This window comes from Aspergillus udagawae, assembly GCF_001078395.1.
Source record: "Aspergillus udagawae IFM 46973 DNA, scaffold_2, whole genome shotgun sequence".
NCBI lineage: Eukaryota > Fungi > Ascomycota > Eurotiomycetes > Eurotiales > Aspergillaceae > Aspergillus > Aspergillus udagawae.
Window position 1 is genome coordinate 354925 of NW_025091265.1, and position 17846 is coordinate 372770.

The following is a 17846-nucleotide window of genomic DNA, read 5'->3' on the forward strand; positions in this document are numbered from 1 at the left end:
TAATGTTTTCATTAAACGCAGTCTAACTTAAACTGCAACTGGTCATAACCAATCATGGCCCTAACTCCATTGATTCAAAATCCTAAGTACGTTATCATACCACATCAAACCATGTTCCAGTAGGCTCCTCAATGGGAGTAAGCCTTGATAGCATCAGCAAACAATCCCTGAGCCCACTTGTCTCCACCGTCAATCACCTCCGCGTCCTTGGCATCCACAATCTTCTCAAGAGCATCAGGAAGCTCGGAAGAGAGAACACGCAGGTTATTGAGAATGCGCAGCATATCGCCGCTCTTGTGAATCTCGTTAACCTTAGGTTTCTATTCTAAAGTTAGTCCTATCCTGTTATGGCGCAAAGGAAGACTCACCTTGGCAACGATATCAGCAAGCAGATCGCTCTGGAACTCGGGGTAAGGCTGCGCAAGGGCCTGCATCACAAACTTGCTGTCCTCATCGGAAAGAGGAGCAGTGGCATGAGCGGCGTCGATGGCGCGATGAAGAGATGCTTCAACGAGAGCCTCCTTCTTGGTGATGGCGATGTACTCAGCGACTTCTCCGCCGAAAGCCTTGACTGCGTTGTGCAGGTTGGTGTACTTGTTTGCAGCGTCGTTGAGGGTGTGCACGACGTCTTTGACAGGCTCAGGGACCGGAAGGGCGCTGGTGCCGCTGATGACAGCGGTGGCCAGGAGGGAGCTGAAGAGACTCTTAATAGCAACCATCTTGGTAGTTGTCTTTGAACTGGTTGTGTTGATATGGGAGGGAAGAATTTATATTGACTTGGAGAAGCTTGACAGTGAGAATGGAGACAGACGGAGAGAAGAGGAGGACAGAGAAGCAGTGAGGTGAGAAGGGACTATTTATAACTGGTGCATGTGAGGCAGATGAGGCTAATTTCTCACTTAGAGAGCAAGGTGAATATGGGTAAACAAAGATGAGGTAATGGTGTCAACAGTGGATCTGTGAATATGCGTGGAATTTTCCTAGATTGCTTGGAGTAGGATAATTCATGGCATTTTTACAACTGTTAATATCGAGATCAAACATCAGTGGATCACTACATGATGTTCACGCAATACTCCTGATTATAGTAAACTGTGATGCCGTTATTTTGAGATACAGTGAAGCAGGACCTAAATATCAAGTCTCCCCTTCCACTCACTCTGTCTACAAAGCGTGAATAATTACACTGTATACCAACATGAATACCAACCCCTTTGAGTGATAGAGCTGGGTTATAAATAGCCACCGTCAGGCCACTCGTAGACATCTTCCGTTTTCTTTGTTATGCCATTTACCCCTGGTGGATCAGAACGCTCGATTGCTCGAGACACCTGAGCTTCAACAGTCGGAACTGGTTGGGCTTGCTGCTTCGATCCACTTCCTGGAAATTACTGCAAGAGAACTGCAACGAGGAGATGCTACGCAAACACAGCCACGTATGAGCTATTGCTATAGATGAGATCTACAGCCTTCTTTCCGCAATGTAGCATTGGACCTTGCTGATGTGAGCACAGAAAAAAAGCCTCAAGCACAAGGCCATTGCTATCATATTCGAGGATATAACTGACATGGGTGATGAGGTGAAATATTCCATCTTCGGCCAGCGGTATGAAGAGAAACAGTTCCCCTTGTTCAGGTAGTATACTTCCAGTGCCTATGCCTGCGGCACGGATTGCGCACTGGCAATTTGGCAAATACCGGTTTCCCTCTAGGAACGTAAATGATATGCTCCATCCCTGGGGCCGAATTGAAAGCAGTATTGGCATTGGACTGTTCGGGTACCCTAAACCATCTAAAATTTAGGGCCATGTACTCGGAACATGTATCGGTGATCGGATTGACCATTTACCGATTCAAGGCATCGCCCCTCGAATCCACATTATTGTTGGTTGTTGGTTGGCTCAGCATATATGGCTGCGGGTCAACGGGGATCAGCCTTGACCGAATGTAATTGAGTCAGCCTTGGCGAGCGCCTCGATGCATTCGATGCAAATGGGAAAGTACCGGGGCCAATTGGGACATCTGGGACAAGGAGACCCTGTCCGGTTCGAGCTACGCTCCCCGATAACCGTTTCCCCATCGTAGTGGAAGCGGGACAGACTCGCCTTGTTGTGTATAATGGCATTACACAAACACACAGCGCCTGCTGAGACAACCGTGCTTGGCATGGACGGGACGGGACTGTAATGGCGGCCCGGATTGCAGCGATTGCCCTCCATGTGGGGAAAACCAAGATCGGAAAAAGGGAAGAAAAGAAAAGGGCAAGACGGTGTCTATACTGAAGGAGGACACGAGGCTAATAAACATTGTATTTTTCAAGGCTCGAAGACCGAGCAATCATCCTCTTGACGGATGGGCAACCTTGGATTGCGTCCTTGGGGTTTAGGGTGTAGAACAATCTACAAAACTTGGGCTTCCGAAGGCTTGCTCGTCGAACTAGGAAGCCTCGGGTCCAAGTGTCAATTGGCCCCTGCGACCTGGTCGTTAATTTAGTGCCATTCGCGCCACTGAGTTATGGTCATCGAGTACGCACCGCTATTCGAAATTAAGCTGACCAAAGGTAGTGTTGGCCTATTCATGGATAGTCAGGTAACTGGCGGTCTACCGCGAAGTAATCGACGCCGTCTACCGGATTCTTTCATTTATGTTCAGACCCCAGTGGAAAGGATCAAGATGGCATTATGAGAAAGACAACAGACATATCCTGCATAACGCTCACACCACCGTCGGCTTCACCTTGTACTCGGTTCTACGCCATATATCCCGTGTTGCATGCTAGCCCTGATATCTGCGCCGAAGATCCATTTGCGAATTCCCGCCACAGATTCACCATCACATTTATCCGTGGGGTTATCAGCGAGGTCCAGTTTATCTTATTAGAGCAATGCGTGGGATTCTTGCTATGCCATGCCAACGAATATTGACTGCTCCACGAAAACGAGCTCGCGGCAAAGGCCACTTGTTCGTTGTATTGACCGCTGGACAAGCAGCGATGCTCTACTCAAGGCCTCCCCTTGAACCTTCCATTCGTTACTCATTCAATTGAAATTCAGCAATTGGCTATCGACAGCGAAGAAGCCCGTTTGATAGAGCGAAGAAACGAGCCAGCTCAAAGGTCCGTTGTCGTCGTCAGGCATCTGACGCAGAAGGGCAGAAATCCAGATTGCGAGCATTACAAAACTCGCCGATGACGAAGAGCGCGGCGGTCAATACCGCACTGATAGATTTCACGCAGTGTTTGACAGTGCTGATTGCCAGCCAGCCAACCGAGTGTGCCTCATATGATGACCCTTACCTCTCTGAGACTCAGACATGGCGGTGTTGACACTATGGGAAGCCCATTCCCTCCTGTCCATCACATATTTTTGGACGGGCTTTATAAGTACTTCCCCCCAACAAGCCCTACTCATTCGGTTCCTGCCTGAGAAATTTCCGGTAGTTGTGGACGACAAACTACCAATTGCATAGGTAACACTCCGGAACCAATGGCAGGCATTAAAGAGCCCACGGTGACGCCAGTACAGGTGGGCATGGTCACTAATAATTATACATGGGGATAACATGACCATTGCATAGGGATATGAACCTCCCAGCTTGCGTATCACACTTGCGGACAAAATATACGAAATCGTGGACATCCAAGGTGGCGTGCTGAAACGCGAGCACGCCAGTTTCGGCCTAGAATACACCAATGAATGACAGAGATTACAGTGCGCTGTCGATATGTATAACTGGGTTTGGTAAATTGACTGACTCGAATGATAGATTGTTTCCTATCCCTTTACCGTCATTGTGTTCAGATTCCTCGTCTGGATACTCCCCTCCATAGTCTCGTCATCCCTGTAACACAGACAGACGATATTATCAGCGTCTGCAGATCGGACAAAAGCCCGCCAATCGGCCCTTGAAAGGGTACTTCATGGGAGAGCCTCGCAGTGGCGCAGTCAGTTCTTAAAGGGGACAGAAAAGGCTAGGGGACATGGATGCCGTCGATCCTAGCATGCTGGATATCGAAGCCAGACGTGGCAAGTGAAGGAGAAGTCCAATGGAGATGGGAGATCGCGCCGGACCACAATGTAACACAATGCGTTGTCTTCAGGGATTGCCCCAGTTATTACAAGGCAGAACAATTCCTGATATCCCATAGCTCACATATAAGACGAACGCATTGCGCAGAAGACTTTGGAATGCATTACTACCTGCCGCAGAAATTCAGCTGCAATCTGGTCAATCGCAATGCCCAAAATGCACTCTGCTTTTATCCTCCTCGTAGCTCTGGCTGCCACTGCTTCCGTGGAGGCGACCGAAGTCCAAGTCTTCCAACCCGGCCCCACGACCCTTCCTCTGGACGCTGTCGAGGCCAGCGTCGTCGATGCCAATGCTGTCGCCACCGCTCTCGCCATCAAGTGTGAGGGAAACAAATATCCGCCCGACGCTCGCTGCGCCCTCTGCAGCCCTTTCACCATCACCCAGGGCCCATCCACCTACAGCGTGAGCGCAGTCTACTCAGCCTCGGCGGGTGGAGTCGAGGAAACCCACACTGTAGTACAAGACTGCGACATCACATCCTCCACTGAGTTGGCCACATGCACGCTGTCCGCCAAGGTGGAGGTTTCGGTGCTCGGAAGAAAAACCATCACCTCGTCCTCGGCGACGGTTACCCTTCACTCTGGTGACATTTGGTATACGCCTGTGGTGGTGACTGCTGGCGCGGAGAAGTTGACGGCATCTCGAGCGACACAGACACTGTCTGAAACAACGCAGACACGGTCTACAGCGACGCAGACGGCTGGAAATGATGCCGCTGTTGCTGTCAACGCTGCTTCGGGCAATATGGGACTTGGTCAGGCTGCTGTTGCGGCTGTCGCTGCCGCTGCAATTGGGTTCTTGTAAGTAATTCAAGGAGTTAAGACATATACAAAAGCGTGCAGTACACATTGGTTACCTTTGCCTCTGGTCTTTCACACGCTCTGTCGGTAAGCCGTTACGTTGATAGCACCCAGCCATAACCATCTTGGTAAAGTTCTTAGCACCATCTTTATAATGGCAAGATACTTCTTTGTATTCTGCTCCTCTCTTCTACTATCTTCAAGGGCCTTGCACTTTGATGTAATTGTCTTAGGCAGACTGTCTGACAGAATAGTCAGCCCACATCCATAGCAGGGTTGCCAACGCAACAAAGAAGCAGCCAACGTTCCATGCCGTTGCCCAGTCCCCGAACGTAAGCTTCGCAACCACGACCATAACGAAAAGCAAAGTCACAGCTAAAGGTAAGGCAATGTGCTGCGAACTAAGTTCCCAATCCTCTCGGATCCGTATACCACGGAATTGAAGCTCGCTTAATTCAGGGCAATGCAAATCGTCAAATTTCCTCAAGATATCACTGCGTGTTTCAATTAGACTTCTGGTAATTGTAGCCCGTCGGTCTCCACTTACAGGTGGCTATACATAAGCCCCTCTCTGTTAAGGAAGCCGTTTAAAGCAGCAAGACGAGCGTCCGAAAAGAACAGCGTCAATAAGGGCCGCGTATCGAGACGCGAGAGTTCCCGTTGCACGTCATAATACTTCTGCTTAGGGCATTCTTCGTCCTCCATTTTGTCTGAGAGACAGTCGCCCTCGAACCTGACCACTCTGCCTGTCGATGGATTGTATTCGCAAAGGGGGTCTAGTGATCGGTACTTGGCAATGATCTTTTCGAATAGTCTCCTTTGGCCATCCAGATCCTCTGTTCTATACATTCCCATATAAATTGGCTTCATTCTGCGTCCTGACTTCAGCCCAGCGATTGAGATCTTGAAAGATATGTCAGTACCACTAGGAGATAAACTGCACGCTGTTCTGTGACATGACAGACCTCGACAATATCCACCTGCCTAACTCCAAAGAAAGGCAAATATCTTCTCCACTGCCCTCTGTGAGAGTACCATGCTTGGTGGATTTCTTGCCAGACGGCCACCTCATCGGTTGAATTGGCAATATTCACTGGGATAATGTGACAACGGTGCTTTTCACCCCAGCAGAGAAGGACTGAAGCACTTATGCCATCTCCGAGCATCGACTCCAAGGCTTTTCCTAGGTCACTTTTGCGGCCCTCGTGTGACTCTTTTTCACTGACGGGGGACTGAGAACTTGTCTTCGTTCGCTCGGCGCTTTCATGATCAATACGTCTCCTATTTCTGTTACCAGTGGATGTTGTTGAGATATTGCGGCTACTGGAATGGCTGTCCCCTGCTGACGCGGTCAGAAACGTAGGCGCATTTTCCACGAATGCAGAGTGTTGTATATGAGTAGCATTAGAAAGAGGTAATGTAGGTAATTCTGGAGCAAAGAATGATAAGAGTCTATTTATCAATAACCTATCAAGGTAACCATGTTGCCAACTTTCAAAACGTGCATGTCGGTTGGAGCCGTCTCTTGAAGTGTTTTGTTCATCGGCGTCAACACGCCTTGGCCCCATCAAGGCCCGTGGTGGGGGACGGATACTAATCATTTTAAGTCAGGTCAGGGAAGACGTCTGGTATCTCAGGGCCTGAATGAAGGAAGGTATGTCAATATATATCTGGTAACCTAACCACTTCATGTCACCTGTCTAGTCTACATTTGACACGGGGAGTGTACCTTCAAGGATTTTCGGGGTCTGAAGCACCTTTACTGGGGAGCCAACGAATCTATTCATGCAGCATACCTCACAAATAAATTCCTCAGCCTTGTTACATGTCGGTGTGGGCGGCTAATCAGACATTGTAATCCCAAGGCTAGAGAGATTTGTATGTATGTACCTTGGTCTTAGTGAGGGCTAAGTCATCCCAGCGTCCGCCAGCCTTGTCAGAGGAACTCCGTAGAGTCCAGACGAAGATTGATCGACTTGGCCACTTTAAGATGTAAGCGCCCTGGCCCTGTCACAACCATGCTCTGTCGTAATAGAAAAGCTCTTCAGACAGGCGGCCCACAGGTTCAAACAAACCGCGGTCTCCATCTAGAACCCGTATTTTAGAAGCCTAAGGGAGGTCTCGAGTCATTTGTAATGGTCATATATAGCATGGTTGAATCCCAATAGTGCGAAGTAGGGATCAGGACAACAGAGTTATATGGCCGAAAGCACCTCGATTTGTTACCAGGAAAAAGCTTCTGATGGGTCTGTCCCAGTATCAGCAGCCTAGAAAAGACGGTGTTTCATTTATACTGGCAAATTTATTGTTCTCTTGTATGGTAGCCTGCCGACGTCTTCAACAGCTCCTAGAGACCTTATCACCAAGCCCTCAAAACATCACTAATACGCGGGCTAAAAGCATCACATCATTATCTTGGAGGTAAATGTGTTCTTTAAAAAGTGACTGCGTTTCCTATATGGCTTAAGTACAGCCCAGTGGCGGCAAAGACCTGTTTTCCAAACCTTGTGGTACGATATGAGGCTTTGATGATTGAATACTCCGACTATATGGTATTCGATATTTATCACAATAGGTAGTGCCTGCGGTCAATAGTAGCGGAATCCAAAGTCCATTTCGTAGAAATAGTCTGCCTTACGAGGCATCCAAGCACAGCCACTGTAGTCCTAAGCATAGCCCCCCCTTATCTAAAATCACCCATATCAGCCTTCTACATTCCACAGATTCTAAAATAATGTTCCTTCCAAGTTCAATTACACAGCCTCCATCATTCTCGCCATGTCGGTCCCCCTTGGCTTTGATAATATTCTCTTTATTCTGAGGAGCTGTCGTTCAGGATTCCGATCCCTAGCATCCCCCTTCACAGACGAAATCGACGAAACGAACAAGAGCGAACCTAAGAAGGGGTTTGTTGGCTGACCGTTGGATGTTCTACCTTTCTCATTACCACGTATGATTCCTAAAGTCAGGGCCTGTAAGAAGAGTCCCTAGAGAAGCTCCTAGAATCTTATCTCATTCTAACAATTCCAAAGTCTTTAGGTCGGTCTTTAATCAGACTGCAAAGAAATCACACAATGTCATCGACTACTCAGACGCCAGCAACCAAGCACTGACTGGGAGAGCATGCAACAGGCGGAGATATGAGTTGCTTACTCAAGGTCTTTCTTCCTTTGATTTGATAGACTGCGGCCCACAACCTCAGGTATCTATCGGAGAGAGATTCGGGGGTTATTTTACACGTCATTCCTGTTCGTAACCCTGATGTAACATGTGCGCATAGGGAAGCCGATCTACGTTGATTCCGTGATATTTACATGTTTCTAGGTGTCTTCGACATGTGTTCGTGCCAGAGATGGAGGACGAAGGAGACGAGTACACGGTGCGGATTTGTTCGCGGAGTCCATTCTCCTTGATCGGGTATGAGTTTCCTCCATAGTTGCAACCTGCCATTATCGAGTTCCCGGGACGTGCCTTGGATGGAAAAAAGCGCATACCGGAAATTCGCGAAAGGCAATGTTGCATATTAAGGATAATGATGCAAATTTTTAGGCCAGCAATGCTTTTTCCGAACAGCGCGCAAATGATTATTCTATAGGTACAATCTCAGCGATTCCACCTTCATGCTTGATGGAACGCCCAGTGATAGCCGTAGCCTAGTATCAAAGATTTCCAATTTCCCAAATCCCTTGGTAAGGATTTTCGTGGTCCTGAAATTGGAAAAATGGATCACGTGTAACATCCATGAAAGACACATCGCCCGGAAACCCCAAACCCGACCAACCCAACGGTTCCCGTGGTAGTGGTCCTTGACCTGGGCCATTGTCAGCTGCAATCGAGTTTGTACTGCTCCAAGGCTCGGACTGCGAGTTTTCAGAAGCAGCCCGACGTTGGACAGTGCTCGAGCATGGAGGTAGTGCCTGCCCTCCATCGGATGTATCTACGGTCCGCGCGGAATGATGAAAGATCTCGGTTTCCACTGTCGTCTGATCTGGGTGCTTCTGCCCAGGGGGTTGTAAAAGTGACGCATCAAAGAGACCGTCTCCTGGCGAGGCGAATGGAGTCTTGGTAGAATTATAGCAAAGAATGTCCCACATCAATGACGTATCTATTGATAACGTCCTGCGTGGTGAACGGTGATCACCCGAATGTGGACTGACGGCGAATGCTGAGTGGATGAGCCCCTGGACCTTCTGATGCTGTATTAATCTGTTAGCGGACGAGCGAATGCAGTTGATGCAGACTCACAATTGCCTGAACTCGGGGCCATTTGGTGGCCAAGTCACTCAAAAATCTCGTACAAGTATCCAGCTTCCGTTGAGCGGACTCCCTCACAGTGGGATCTGCGGCACGGCAGTAGTAGATGAGAATCGTGGCCGCGATCGCCACGACATGGCCAAGGAACGGGTCAGACAGTTGGTATTCCTTCTCAGTGATCATGTCAATGAGGCGAGCTGTCCATGTTGTGTGGATGAGCGCCAGCTCTGATGATGTCTTCCAGAATGTGTTTGGTACTGCAAGCTGGGCAGACTGCTGAGGTCGCCATGAGTAAAGAAAAGGGTGGTTGAGGACGCTGTGCACTGCATGGTAGGTGAACTGGAGGTATAGCCAGGGACTCCAGTACTCGCGGGCATGGTTTAATTCTTCTGGTGGCCGCTCCTGAAACCTTACTGAATCGTATCGATGGGAGGTGGGAAACTTTGTTTCAATGTCCATCAGGTGAGCCCCAATGATACAATAACCAGAGTCCACCGACCAGGGTGGCGTGGGATCTCCGCTGGCGCAGTGCGAAACATAATGTTGCACTTCGCTCCAAAGTGTGGATAGCTGCACCATGTACACCCAGATGCCCCCTAAGGCACTGTTTTCTTGAGGGGTTTGAGGCGGCTTCATCCCCATTTCCCGCGAAGAGTCAATGTTGACAGCCATGTACTTCGGGTTGTGAATGTCCCGCAGCATATTCAATTGCATGCTGTGAGGAGCGTATTGCTGGTTAAGAAGATGGATGCTCCAAAATACCCTTCGTCGTTCCTCCAATGTAGGCGTATACTCGCCTTCGTGCTGCTCGATGTCAAGACCTGCACATTTGGCGAGGTTTGTGGCAAGGCCAATATGTAACCAAGCGAGATGGGTGTCATTAGCTGAGGACATGTTAGTGAGATATCACTATGTCTATTCAGGAGAGATTCCCACCGATGTATTCAGCAAGTGCAATCAAACAAAGACATTGTAAGGTTGAAAGGTCCACGGTGCCCTGGACAATTCGAAACATGACATAGCTGCGAGCGGCTTCGGCATATTGTCGACACATCCGGTCTGTTCGTCCGTCTAGAAACAGATTGTTCGAGTAGCGCAGCGCAAGGCTGAGTATGCCAAATAGCACCTCGCTGCGACATCTTTCCGGAATGGAAAGACTATCCGGAAGGAAAAGCCATAGAGGTTGCTTGTGGCAGTATTGAAAATATAGAGCAATACCCTCCGCGACGATCTCTTTTGGTGGCATCGCAAAGGGCAAAGTATCTGCATTCTCAAGACCTGTCTCACCACTAGGATTTCCCGGCGTCATGGACATTTCCTGCGACTTGCTTGATTCCGATGTATTCCCACGACTATGGAGCCCGCGCGAACACGCCTTGGGGGTTTCAACATGGTGACTGGTTCTGCATCAATCAGCACTCGCTCTTCTGAATGCTAGAAATGTCGGCCATCCGCACATTGACCCTTCCAATATTGATTCCATCTTCTCTTCAAGCTGTTGCAAACGGTTCTCCTGCTTCGAATTAGTCTGCTCACTCCTCGGTTCGCAGGCAAGCTAGCCGTACCAAGCCCCGGTCGCTGCCTGGGGATCTCTGCGACGAGTCATAATTCCTGCTATACTGGCATGTTTGTTGAAGTCGGGTGCAGCTTGAACATGCCGGCCTCTCGCCCGGACATCGTGTCTTCTTCCGCCTACAGAGAGTCGGCAATCAACGCTTCTTACAAATAACCGTCTCTTCTCCCTCAGACTCACCTACAATTTTCACAGGCTTGATGTGATCTCTTGCTAACACGATTATTCATCAGGAGTACCTGCAGAAGGGCAGAGAAACGGAGGATATTAAGCACGCTGATATGATATGTAATGGCGTAAAGTGCCTTTAAAGCCAAAGGGGCGCGGGGTATCAGCTTCTGCATGATAACACGCGGAGGCTATCCGATCGCCAGTTGGCACCGTCATGACCCACCCAGGGAAACGATACCCAGAAGTGGAAAAGGCTAACAGAACTCTGTTTCCTTATTTCTTATTTCTTCTTTCTTGTTTCTTATTTATTTATTTATTTATTTATTTTCTTTTTTTGAGATCAAGGTAATGTACATGAATAAAGAACCTTGTCCTTCAGGACGGGGCATCACCTGAGTAAATAAACCTGCCCCTACCGTATACCATCATATTCAAAGGGAGTTCTGGGTATAGCAGCTAAAGCACTGGAATCATTCCATCAAATCCAAGTTGTCCAAGCCATCAAATCAGATCACATTGGGCAAATCGAAGCTACCATTCTAGTTCAGCCGTTCCATCGCCTGAGCATGCTAACCCTGAACAAAAAGCGATATCCTCTGCAGTTGCCTGACCTGCTGAATGTTGCCGCGCTGGCCAGATCTCCCTGTTTAGCCTTCGCTCCTCATCCCGGTGACTTCGGAGTAGGGTCCTGACAGTATTTTGAAAGAACAACGGCGCACTCTCCAGGTCAGGGTGAAGCTGACCATTAACAAACACCCCAGCATTCAGGTTCTTCTGGGCAGCATTACAAAGGTGTTTGTCCTCGTCCAGAACCCTCTTGAAGAAGGAGTCAATGTATTCAAAGTCCTCATCCGAGGCCTCTACGTGCCGGTAGACCTCGTATTCCATGGAGCAAGTTGAAGCCGATGTCGGGACGCATCGCATCATGTAGAAGAAATGAGGCCTGGAGTGAATTGATGTATTGATGTCAATGAATGAGGGTTGTCGACAACCCAAAATAAAAAAGAAGTGACTCACGAGACTGTCATGCAGGCATTGGGAAAGTAATAAGTGCTGGCATTCTGGATATCCTCATCCAATTTATCCGGCTTCGGTCGGGAGAAATGCTGAATGTGCCCCGGGGTGGAAACGGTATAGTAATATGACAGATCTGCCAGGTTCGCCACGTCGGGATGCGCAACAGTGCAATGGTAGCATTCATTGTAGTTGTCCGCCAATGTTTTCCAGTTATAGTCGCCGTTCATCTGCCATGTATGGTCAAACTTGTACTGGGCAAAGTCGAACCTCTGGAATCGTTCTTGTCGGTCGACACCGTAGAAGTCTTCTTCCCAGGGGACTGGATCGGGAGAAGAGTCAAGGTTGACCCAGATGAAACCCAGTGCGTCAGTATGCACATGAACAGGGTACAAGCTCTGACTCTCTTTCTGGAACCCCGGGACGTCATCAAACTTGGGGGCTTTGGCCAGCTTCCCATTGAGGCCGTACGACCATCCATGATATTTGCACGAAAGAATCTTGACGTTGCCCCCGTCCTCCGAAATGAGTGGAAACGCACGATGGCGGCAAATATTGTGGAAGCCATTCAAATTACCTTCTCGATCAAGGCACAACACAAAGGAGAATCCAGCTTCCTCAAACCGAAGGAAGTCACCGGGCTTTGTGAAGCGCAATTTGTGCGTAACCAGTATCCATTTATTTGAAAAGATAGCTCTTCGCTCCAACTGATATATCTCTTGGGAGTGGTACCAGGAGGCTGGGAGGGCTTTGGGTGGTTCATCTGGAAGCTTTTTGTCTCCTGGGACGGAGGGCTTGTACCCAAACCAAGACGCAAGTGTAGCAGCCATAGTTATAGTCGAATGTTTGCAGGCAACTCAACAGGAAAGGTGTCTACCCATATTCAGTCATGACATAATATATATGTCTTCACAGGTCGTGCCCTGAATCCATCGAAGGCCCCGGTCACGCGACCACATAATGGAAACATGATGGCAGTTCTGGCTCGGCATTGAGACAACGGAGAGCGCGCCGTGTTATCGCAAAATTCAAAATCTCCGTTATTTGGACATTGCCATCGATGGGTACTACGGACTGGTTCGTGGTCATAGGTTCAGCCGGTCCGTCGGCGTTGACCCCGATCACGGGATCGGATATTAGGAGTTGGGCTTCCCTGCATATCTTCTAGTAGAGGAGATTAAGGAGATTAGTGTGAAGAAGCGATATGATGCAATTGAGATTACCCTCCAGTACTTACTGGCCATCAAAGGATGCTTCTTGAGATAACGGGGGATATCTCGGTTGCAAATCATTCACATTTCTGGAGCACACTTCTCTACAACAATACACGATAAGCATTAGCCTCCTTTTGAGCTCCAATCGAGCTGCGTGACAGGCTCTTGACCTCCCAAGGGCCCGTGCATGTTCGTCAGCCGCCAACTTTCCCCTCGGCTGGTGCAATGTATGAGATATGTGGCCGTGCGGTGTTGGATCTATATGTACAGTTGGCGGATTCTAATTTGGACAGGAACCCTGCGGAGAGCTCTGCTCGGGACTTGCTACGGCTACAGCCTTTAGTGATTGAGCTTGCTAATGGCTGTATGAACACGGAGTCCTCCGATCAGGTGCACCGCAAAAGGAGGTGTGTCACTTATAAGGAGTTATTATTACTTCAAAACCACATGACACGCTTCCCTTCAACAAAGCCCCTGCTCGTGTTTCCGGTTCACAGCTCACTACACCATGGGATCAATCAACGCTTCCGAGAATCCCTCAAAATTTATTTTGACAGCTGAGGCTCTAAACAATGCGCTGTCTGAAATGCATATGGCCACAAGAGCCATCCATGCCGATGATTTCGTCAGCCCGCACCGGGCCATTGCCCCTGGCATGCATACCGCGGTAAACTTCCGCTATGCACGCGATCCAGATGAGCTGGTGCCAGAAGAGAATAAGGATGTAAGAGCTCTAGCTTTCTTTTCTTCCCGTGTTTGTCCCGACCTAACGGGGCCGGCAGCCAAATGCGCCTTATGATTCCCACATATATTCCCGCTACACAGCACCCAACTCCAATCGCTTGGAGATCTTGCTACGCAGCCTCATGGGCGGCGAAGCGATCACGTACTCGACCGGGCTGTCGGCCTTTCACGCGATGCTTATCCTCCTCAACCCCAAGCGAATCTTCATTGGCGACGGATACCATGGATGCCATAGTGTTGTGGACATTATCAAGCGACTGACAGGCATCCAAAAACTGGATCTGACACAGATCGACCAAGCCGGTCCGGGGGATATCATCCACGTGGAAACACCACTCAACCCGACCGGCGAGGCGCGCAACCTTGCATATTATCGTGCCAAAGCCAGCGAGAAGGGGGCCTACCTGACCGTGGACTCCACCTTTGCTCCGCCCCCGCTACAGAACCCCTTGGACTTTGGGGCTGACATTGTCATGCACAGTGGAACTAAGTATGTGGGTGGCCACTCCGATATGCTTTGTGGGATCTTGGTCGTCCATCCAGATCGAGTTAAGGAAGGATGGTTGAAAACGCTCCGGACAGATCGCCAATACATCGGGAGCGTTATGGGGAGCTTCGAGGGCTGGTTGGGGATCCGGTCCGCTCGCACCATGCAGCTTCGCGTAACGAGACAGGCTCAGACGGCGGAAAAGCTCGCTGCGTGGCTACAGGAGCAGCTGAAAGTGGCAGCGTCTCCTGTTGCAAAGATTCTGACCCATGTCCAACACGCATCGCTGCAGAAAGATGACTTGAAGGATGGATGGCTCCAGAAGCAGATGCCTGGAGGCTTTGGTCCCGTTTTCGCCGTTTCGACGAAGAACCGGGAGCATGCACGTCGGCTGCCTAGTAGGATGTTTGTCTTCCAGCACGCAACTAGTCTTGGAGGGGTGGAAAGTCTGATGGAGTGGCGGGCGATGAGTGATGCGCGATGCGACCACAGGTTGTTGCGGATCAGTTGCGGCATTGAAGAGTTTGACGATTTAAAGGCTGATATCCTGCAAGGGTTGGAATCGCTGTTACGGGATTTTCCTTAAGATAGATTACATCTTTATCCATCTGAATAAATTCGGTTACTCTATTATACGAAGCTGAGAGACAAGCCAGAAAAGTAGACTGATACTCGGTTCTTAAGATCGCAGTACAATTTACTTCAAAATTCAAGCAATAAAAAGCAGTGAACACCAACACCATAGCTCTACTGACTCTCTCTCATCGGATGGCATATTGATATCCGATCAAGTGACCGGGGAGAGAGTGCGGGGAGCGGAGAAGTGCCCGATCACCTGAGCGTATCTATGACGGGGCTCGGATTCAGCACCGACTGCAAGTGACCAAGATCCAGAGTCTTTTTTTATTCCCCCGTTTATGTAAAAGTTCATTTCTTTTGATAATAATATCACATAGTAATCAGAAGGTAATCTAACATATCTCCTCACAGTAGATGAGTCACGTGGACGGGCCGATATGCAAGCATCTCTGGTCAAGAGGGGATCATGTAAACCATAAAGGCGGGGCCAACTCAAGATGTAGAGGTGTCATTACATATCTTTATGGCAGCTACACAGAAAATGGAACATTTCGACGTCGCAGTTGTCGGACTCGGGGTCCTGGGAAGCGGAGCGGCGTACTATGCTGCCAAAAAGGGCGCCAAAGTGATTGCATTCGAGCAGTTCGAGCTGGGCCATGTGCGCGGCGCTTCCCATGATACTTCGCGTATTGTCCGCACTTCGAACTTTGCCCCAGAATATGTGGCCTTGGCCAAATCGGCCTACAAGGACTGGGCCGAGCTGGAAAAAGTTACCGGCTACGAGATGTTGACGACCACTGGTGGCGTGGTCTTCTTCGCTCCGGATTCCCCGACATCAGCCAGCGACTTTGCGAGAAGTCTCGATACTCACAGTGTTCCATATGAGCTGCTGGACGCCCAGGAGGTGAAGAGGCGATGGCCTCAGTTCAATCTCCCCGATAACGTGTCTACAGTGTACACAGCCGACTCGGGTATCGCCCATGCTGCAAAGACTGTCAGCACTCTGCAATCACTGGCGCGTTCCCACGGCGCCATTTTGAAGGACAACACCCCGGTGGACCGCGTTACACCCGTGGCCTCCGGCGGGGTCGTAATCGCGACTCCAAAGGGACAATTCCGAGCAGGCAAGGTGATCCTCGCAACGGACGCATGGATCAATAAGCTTCTCGCTCCCCTATCCGTACACATACCCATAACCGTGATGCAGGAGCAAGTGACATACTTCAAGCCCACCGACGCAGCTGGATTTGAGCCCGACCGATTCCCCGTCTGGATCTGGCACGGGGCCAATTGCTTCTACGGATTCCCGTGCTACGGCGAGCCGACCGTCAAGGCCGGCCGGGATTATTCCAACAATCTCATGACGCCGGAGCAACGCACGTTCGTGCATTCGCCGCAACTGCTTGAACAGCTGACATCATTTATGAATGGCTTCATTCCCGACAAGGATCGCCAACCGCTTCGCACCATTACTTGTCAGTATACGATCACGCCTGACCGACGCTTCATCATCAGCCCGCTGGAGAACTACCCCGATATCATTGTTGGCTTGGGTGCTGCGCATGCGTTTAAGTTTGCCCCTGCATTCGGTCGTGTGCTGGCGGAGCTGGCAGTCGATGGCTGGACGAATGAGGATATTTCGCAGTGGCGGATTCCGAAAGGCGCTACTCGGAACGGCAAGCTTTGATGACATGACGAAAATCTGGCTAATCACTGATCGTCATGCTTTCGCTTGATTGTTGTGGAGTGGAATCAAACTACCCTGGAGCCCAATATTGCATTCCATTGTTCTAGACCAGTGGTTTGGAAGGCCTAGTCCTTACATGGATAAATCCCGTTCAGCTTGTTAGCTTGGCGCTGGAAGCTCAGCTGCATGGTTCGCTCAGGAAAGAACAAGCTCTATATATGGACTGATCAATATTGGCACTAGCCCTCATAAATTATATCTATCAATTACGGATCCATTCCCGAGCGCCCTGCACGTTACTCTAGGGAACATGGTTAAATCCCTCCGTGAAGGCTTCTGCACCCTCCATGAAAGGAGGAGCTGTATACGAACAAATATAAGGGAGCTCTGTCCTATAAGGTGCCGCAACTGTAGGAACCCTGAGCATTCTCTTCCGTAAGCAAAGGGACATATCAACGTATCCTATTCTAATGGATACGAGCAGGTCCTGTGTCCGTTTGGAGCGCCAGATGACTTGGTGCGATATATTCTATGTATGATCACAGTAACATTTTATTCAGCCTCCAAGCCCTCAACCTCCTCCGGTATAGGTATCAACAAAATAACACCAGCTGGACTAGCACAACTTCAGGAAAATGTCCCTTGAATATCCATAGATTCTTCATTCTATGTAAAATGGACTGCATCTGTCCATATTGATCCGCGTTCAGGTTGTTGTCCAGAATGCATGCAGAGCCACGGGGAGCCAGCACCGGACCACTGGCTGCTTCGCCGTCGATAAAGGCTCCTGTGAATCGAATGGGGTTGCTCTCAGCTCGAGAAAATCCAGTGGCATGACCCATACGGATTAAGAACCAATTGATTGCAGTTGCTCTTGGTGTGAGGCCTCAAGCGGCGCGGAGGTGGAGATAATCTGGGACTGCGGGGTAGCCGTCATGGAGATGGTAGTTGGGAGAGAGAGGTGGGATAGACCAAGACATTGTTTGATTCTTGATTGCTCATTTGTGTTGAATTTCACGGTGACTGAATCTTATGGCATGGGTCGGGAACAGATATCATAGGAGGCATCCCATACCTATAAAAGATAACCTTAAATCAACAATAATCAATCTTACTATCACTCGATTCAACGTCAATACCCATGGGCCATGGGTACCCGCAAACCCGCCACGAACCCAAACCTTAATATATTACGGTAATACGCGATCTTAGATGTTAATATGTGCAGATATAA

At 49.4% G+C, this 17846-nt stretch overlaps 7 protein-coding genes across 7 annotated transcripts; 3 read left to right on the top strand and 4 right to left on the bottom strand.

Moving 5' to 3' along the window:
* Nucleotides 1-128: 128 nt before the first annotated feature.
* Aud_002441 (cell wall mannoprotein 1 family protein) lies at nucleotides 129-719 on the bottom strand (the record flags this gene model as incomplete). Its single annotated transcript, XM_043287410.1, has 2 exons — nucleotides 129-320; nucleotides 369-719. The coding sequence occupies 2 exons, from the start codon at nucleotides 717-719 to the stop codon at nucleotides 129-131; spliced, it is 543 nt and encodes a 180-aa protein (XP_043143345.1).
* Nucleotides 720-4236: 3517 nt separating this feature from the next.
* On the top strand, nucleotides 4237-4893 carry Aud_002442 (putative GPI anchored cell wall protein; the record flags this gene model as incomplete). Its single annotated transcript, XM_043287411.1, has 1 exon — nucleotides 4237-4893. One exon carries the CDS (start codon nucleotides 4237-4239, stop codon nucleotides 4891-4893), a length of 657 nt encoding a protein of 218 aa, XP_043143346.1.
* A 543-nt stretch (nucleotides 4894-5436) lies between these two features.
* On the bottom strand, nucleotides 5437-5594 carry Aud_002443 (uncharacterized protein; the record flags this gene model as incomplete). The annotated part of the gene is made up of 1 exon (XM_043287412.1): nucleotides 5437-5594. A coding segment is annotated over one exon (158 nt), but the record flags the coding sequence as incomplete, so codon positions are not given.
* A 2954-nt stretch (nucleotides 5595-8548) lies between these two features.
* Aud_002444 (fungal specific transcription factor domain-containing protein) lies at nucleotides 8549-10820 on the bottom strand (the record flags this gene model as incomplete). Its single annotated transcript, XM_043287413.1, has 5 exons — nucleotides 8549-9070; nucleotides 9135-10027; nucleotides 10080-10546; nucleotides 10601-10698; nucleotides 10764-10820. 5 exons carry the CDS (start codon nucleotides 10818-10820, stop codon nucleotides 8549-8551), a joined length of 2037 nt encoding a protein of 678 aa, XP_043143348.1.
* A 598-nt stretch (nucleotides 10821-11418) lies between these two features.
* Nucleotides 11419-12731, bottom strand: Aud_002445 (iron-sulfur cluster-binding protein, rieske family domain protein; the record flags this gene model as incomplete). The annotated part of the gene is made up of 2 exons (XM_043287414.1): nucleotides 11419-11830; nucleotides 11905-12731. 2 exons carry the CDS (start codon nucleotides 12729-12731, stop codon nucleotides 11419-11421), a joined length of 1239 nt encoding a protein of 412 aa, XP_043143349.1.
* An 892-nt stretch (nucleotides 12732-13623) lies between these two features.
* On the top strand, nucleotides 13624-14932 carry Aud_002446 (cystathionine beta-lyase; the record flags this gene model as incomplete). Its single annotated transcript, XM_043287415.1, has 2 exons — nucleotides 13624-13839; nucleotides 13898-14932. 2 exons carry the CDS (start codon nucleotides 13624-13626, stop codon nucleotides 14930-14932), a joined length of 1251 nt encoding a protein of 416 aa, XP_043143350.1.
* Nucleotides 14933-15466: 534 nt separating this feature from the next.
* Aud_002447 (putative sarcosine oxidase) lies at nucleotides 15467-16612 on the top strand (the record flags this gene model as incomplete). The annotated part of the gene is made up of 1 exon (XM_043287416.1): nucleotides 15467-16612. The coding sequence occupies one exon, from the start codon at nucleotides 15467-15469 to the stop codon at nucleotides 16610-16612; it is 1146 nt and encodes a 381-aa protein (XP_043143351.1).
* Nucleotides 16613-17846: the final 1234 nt, after the last annotated feature.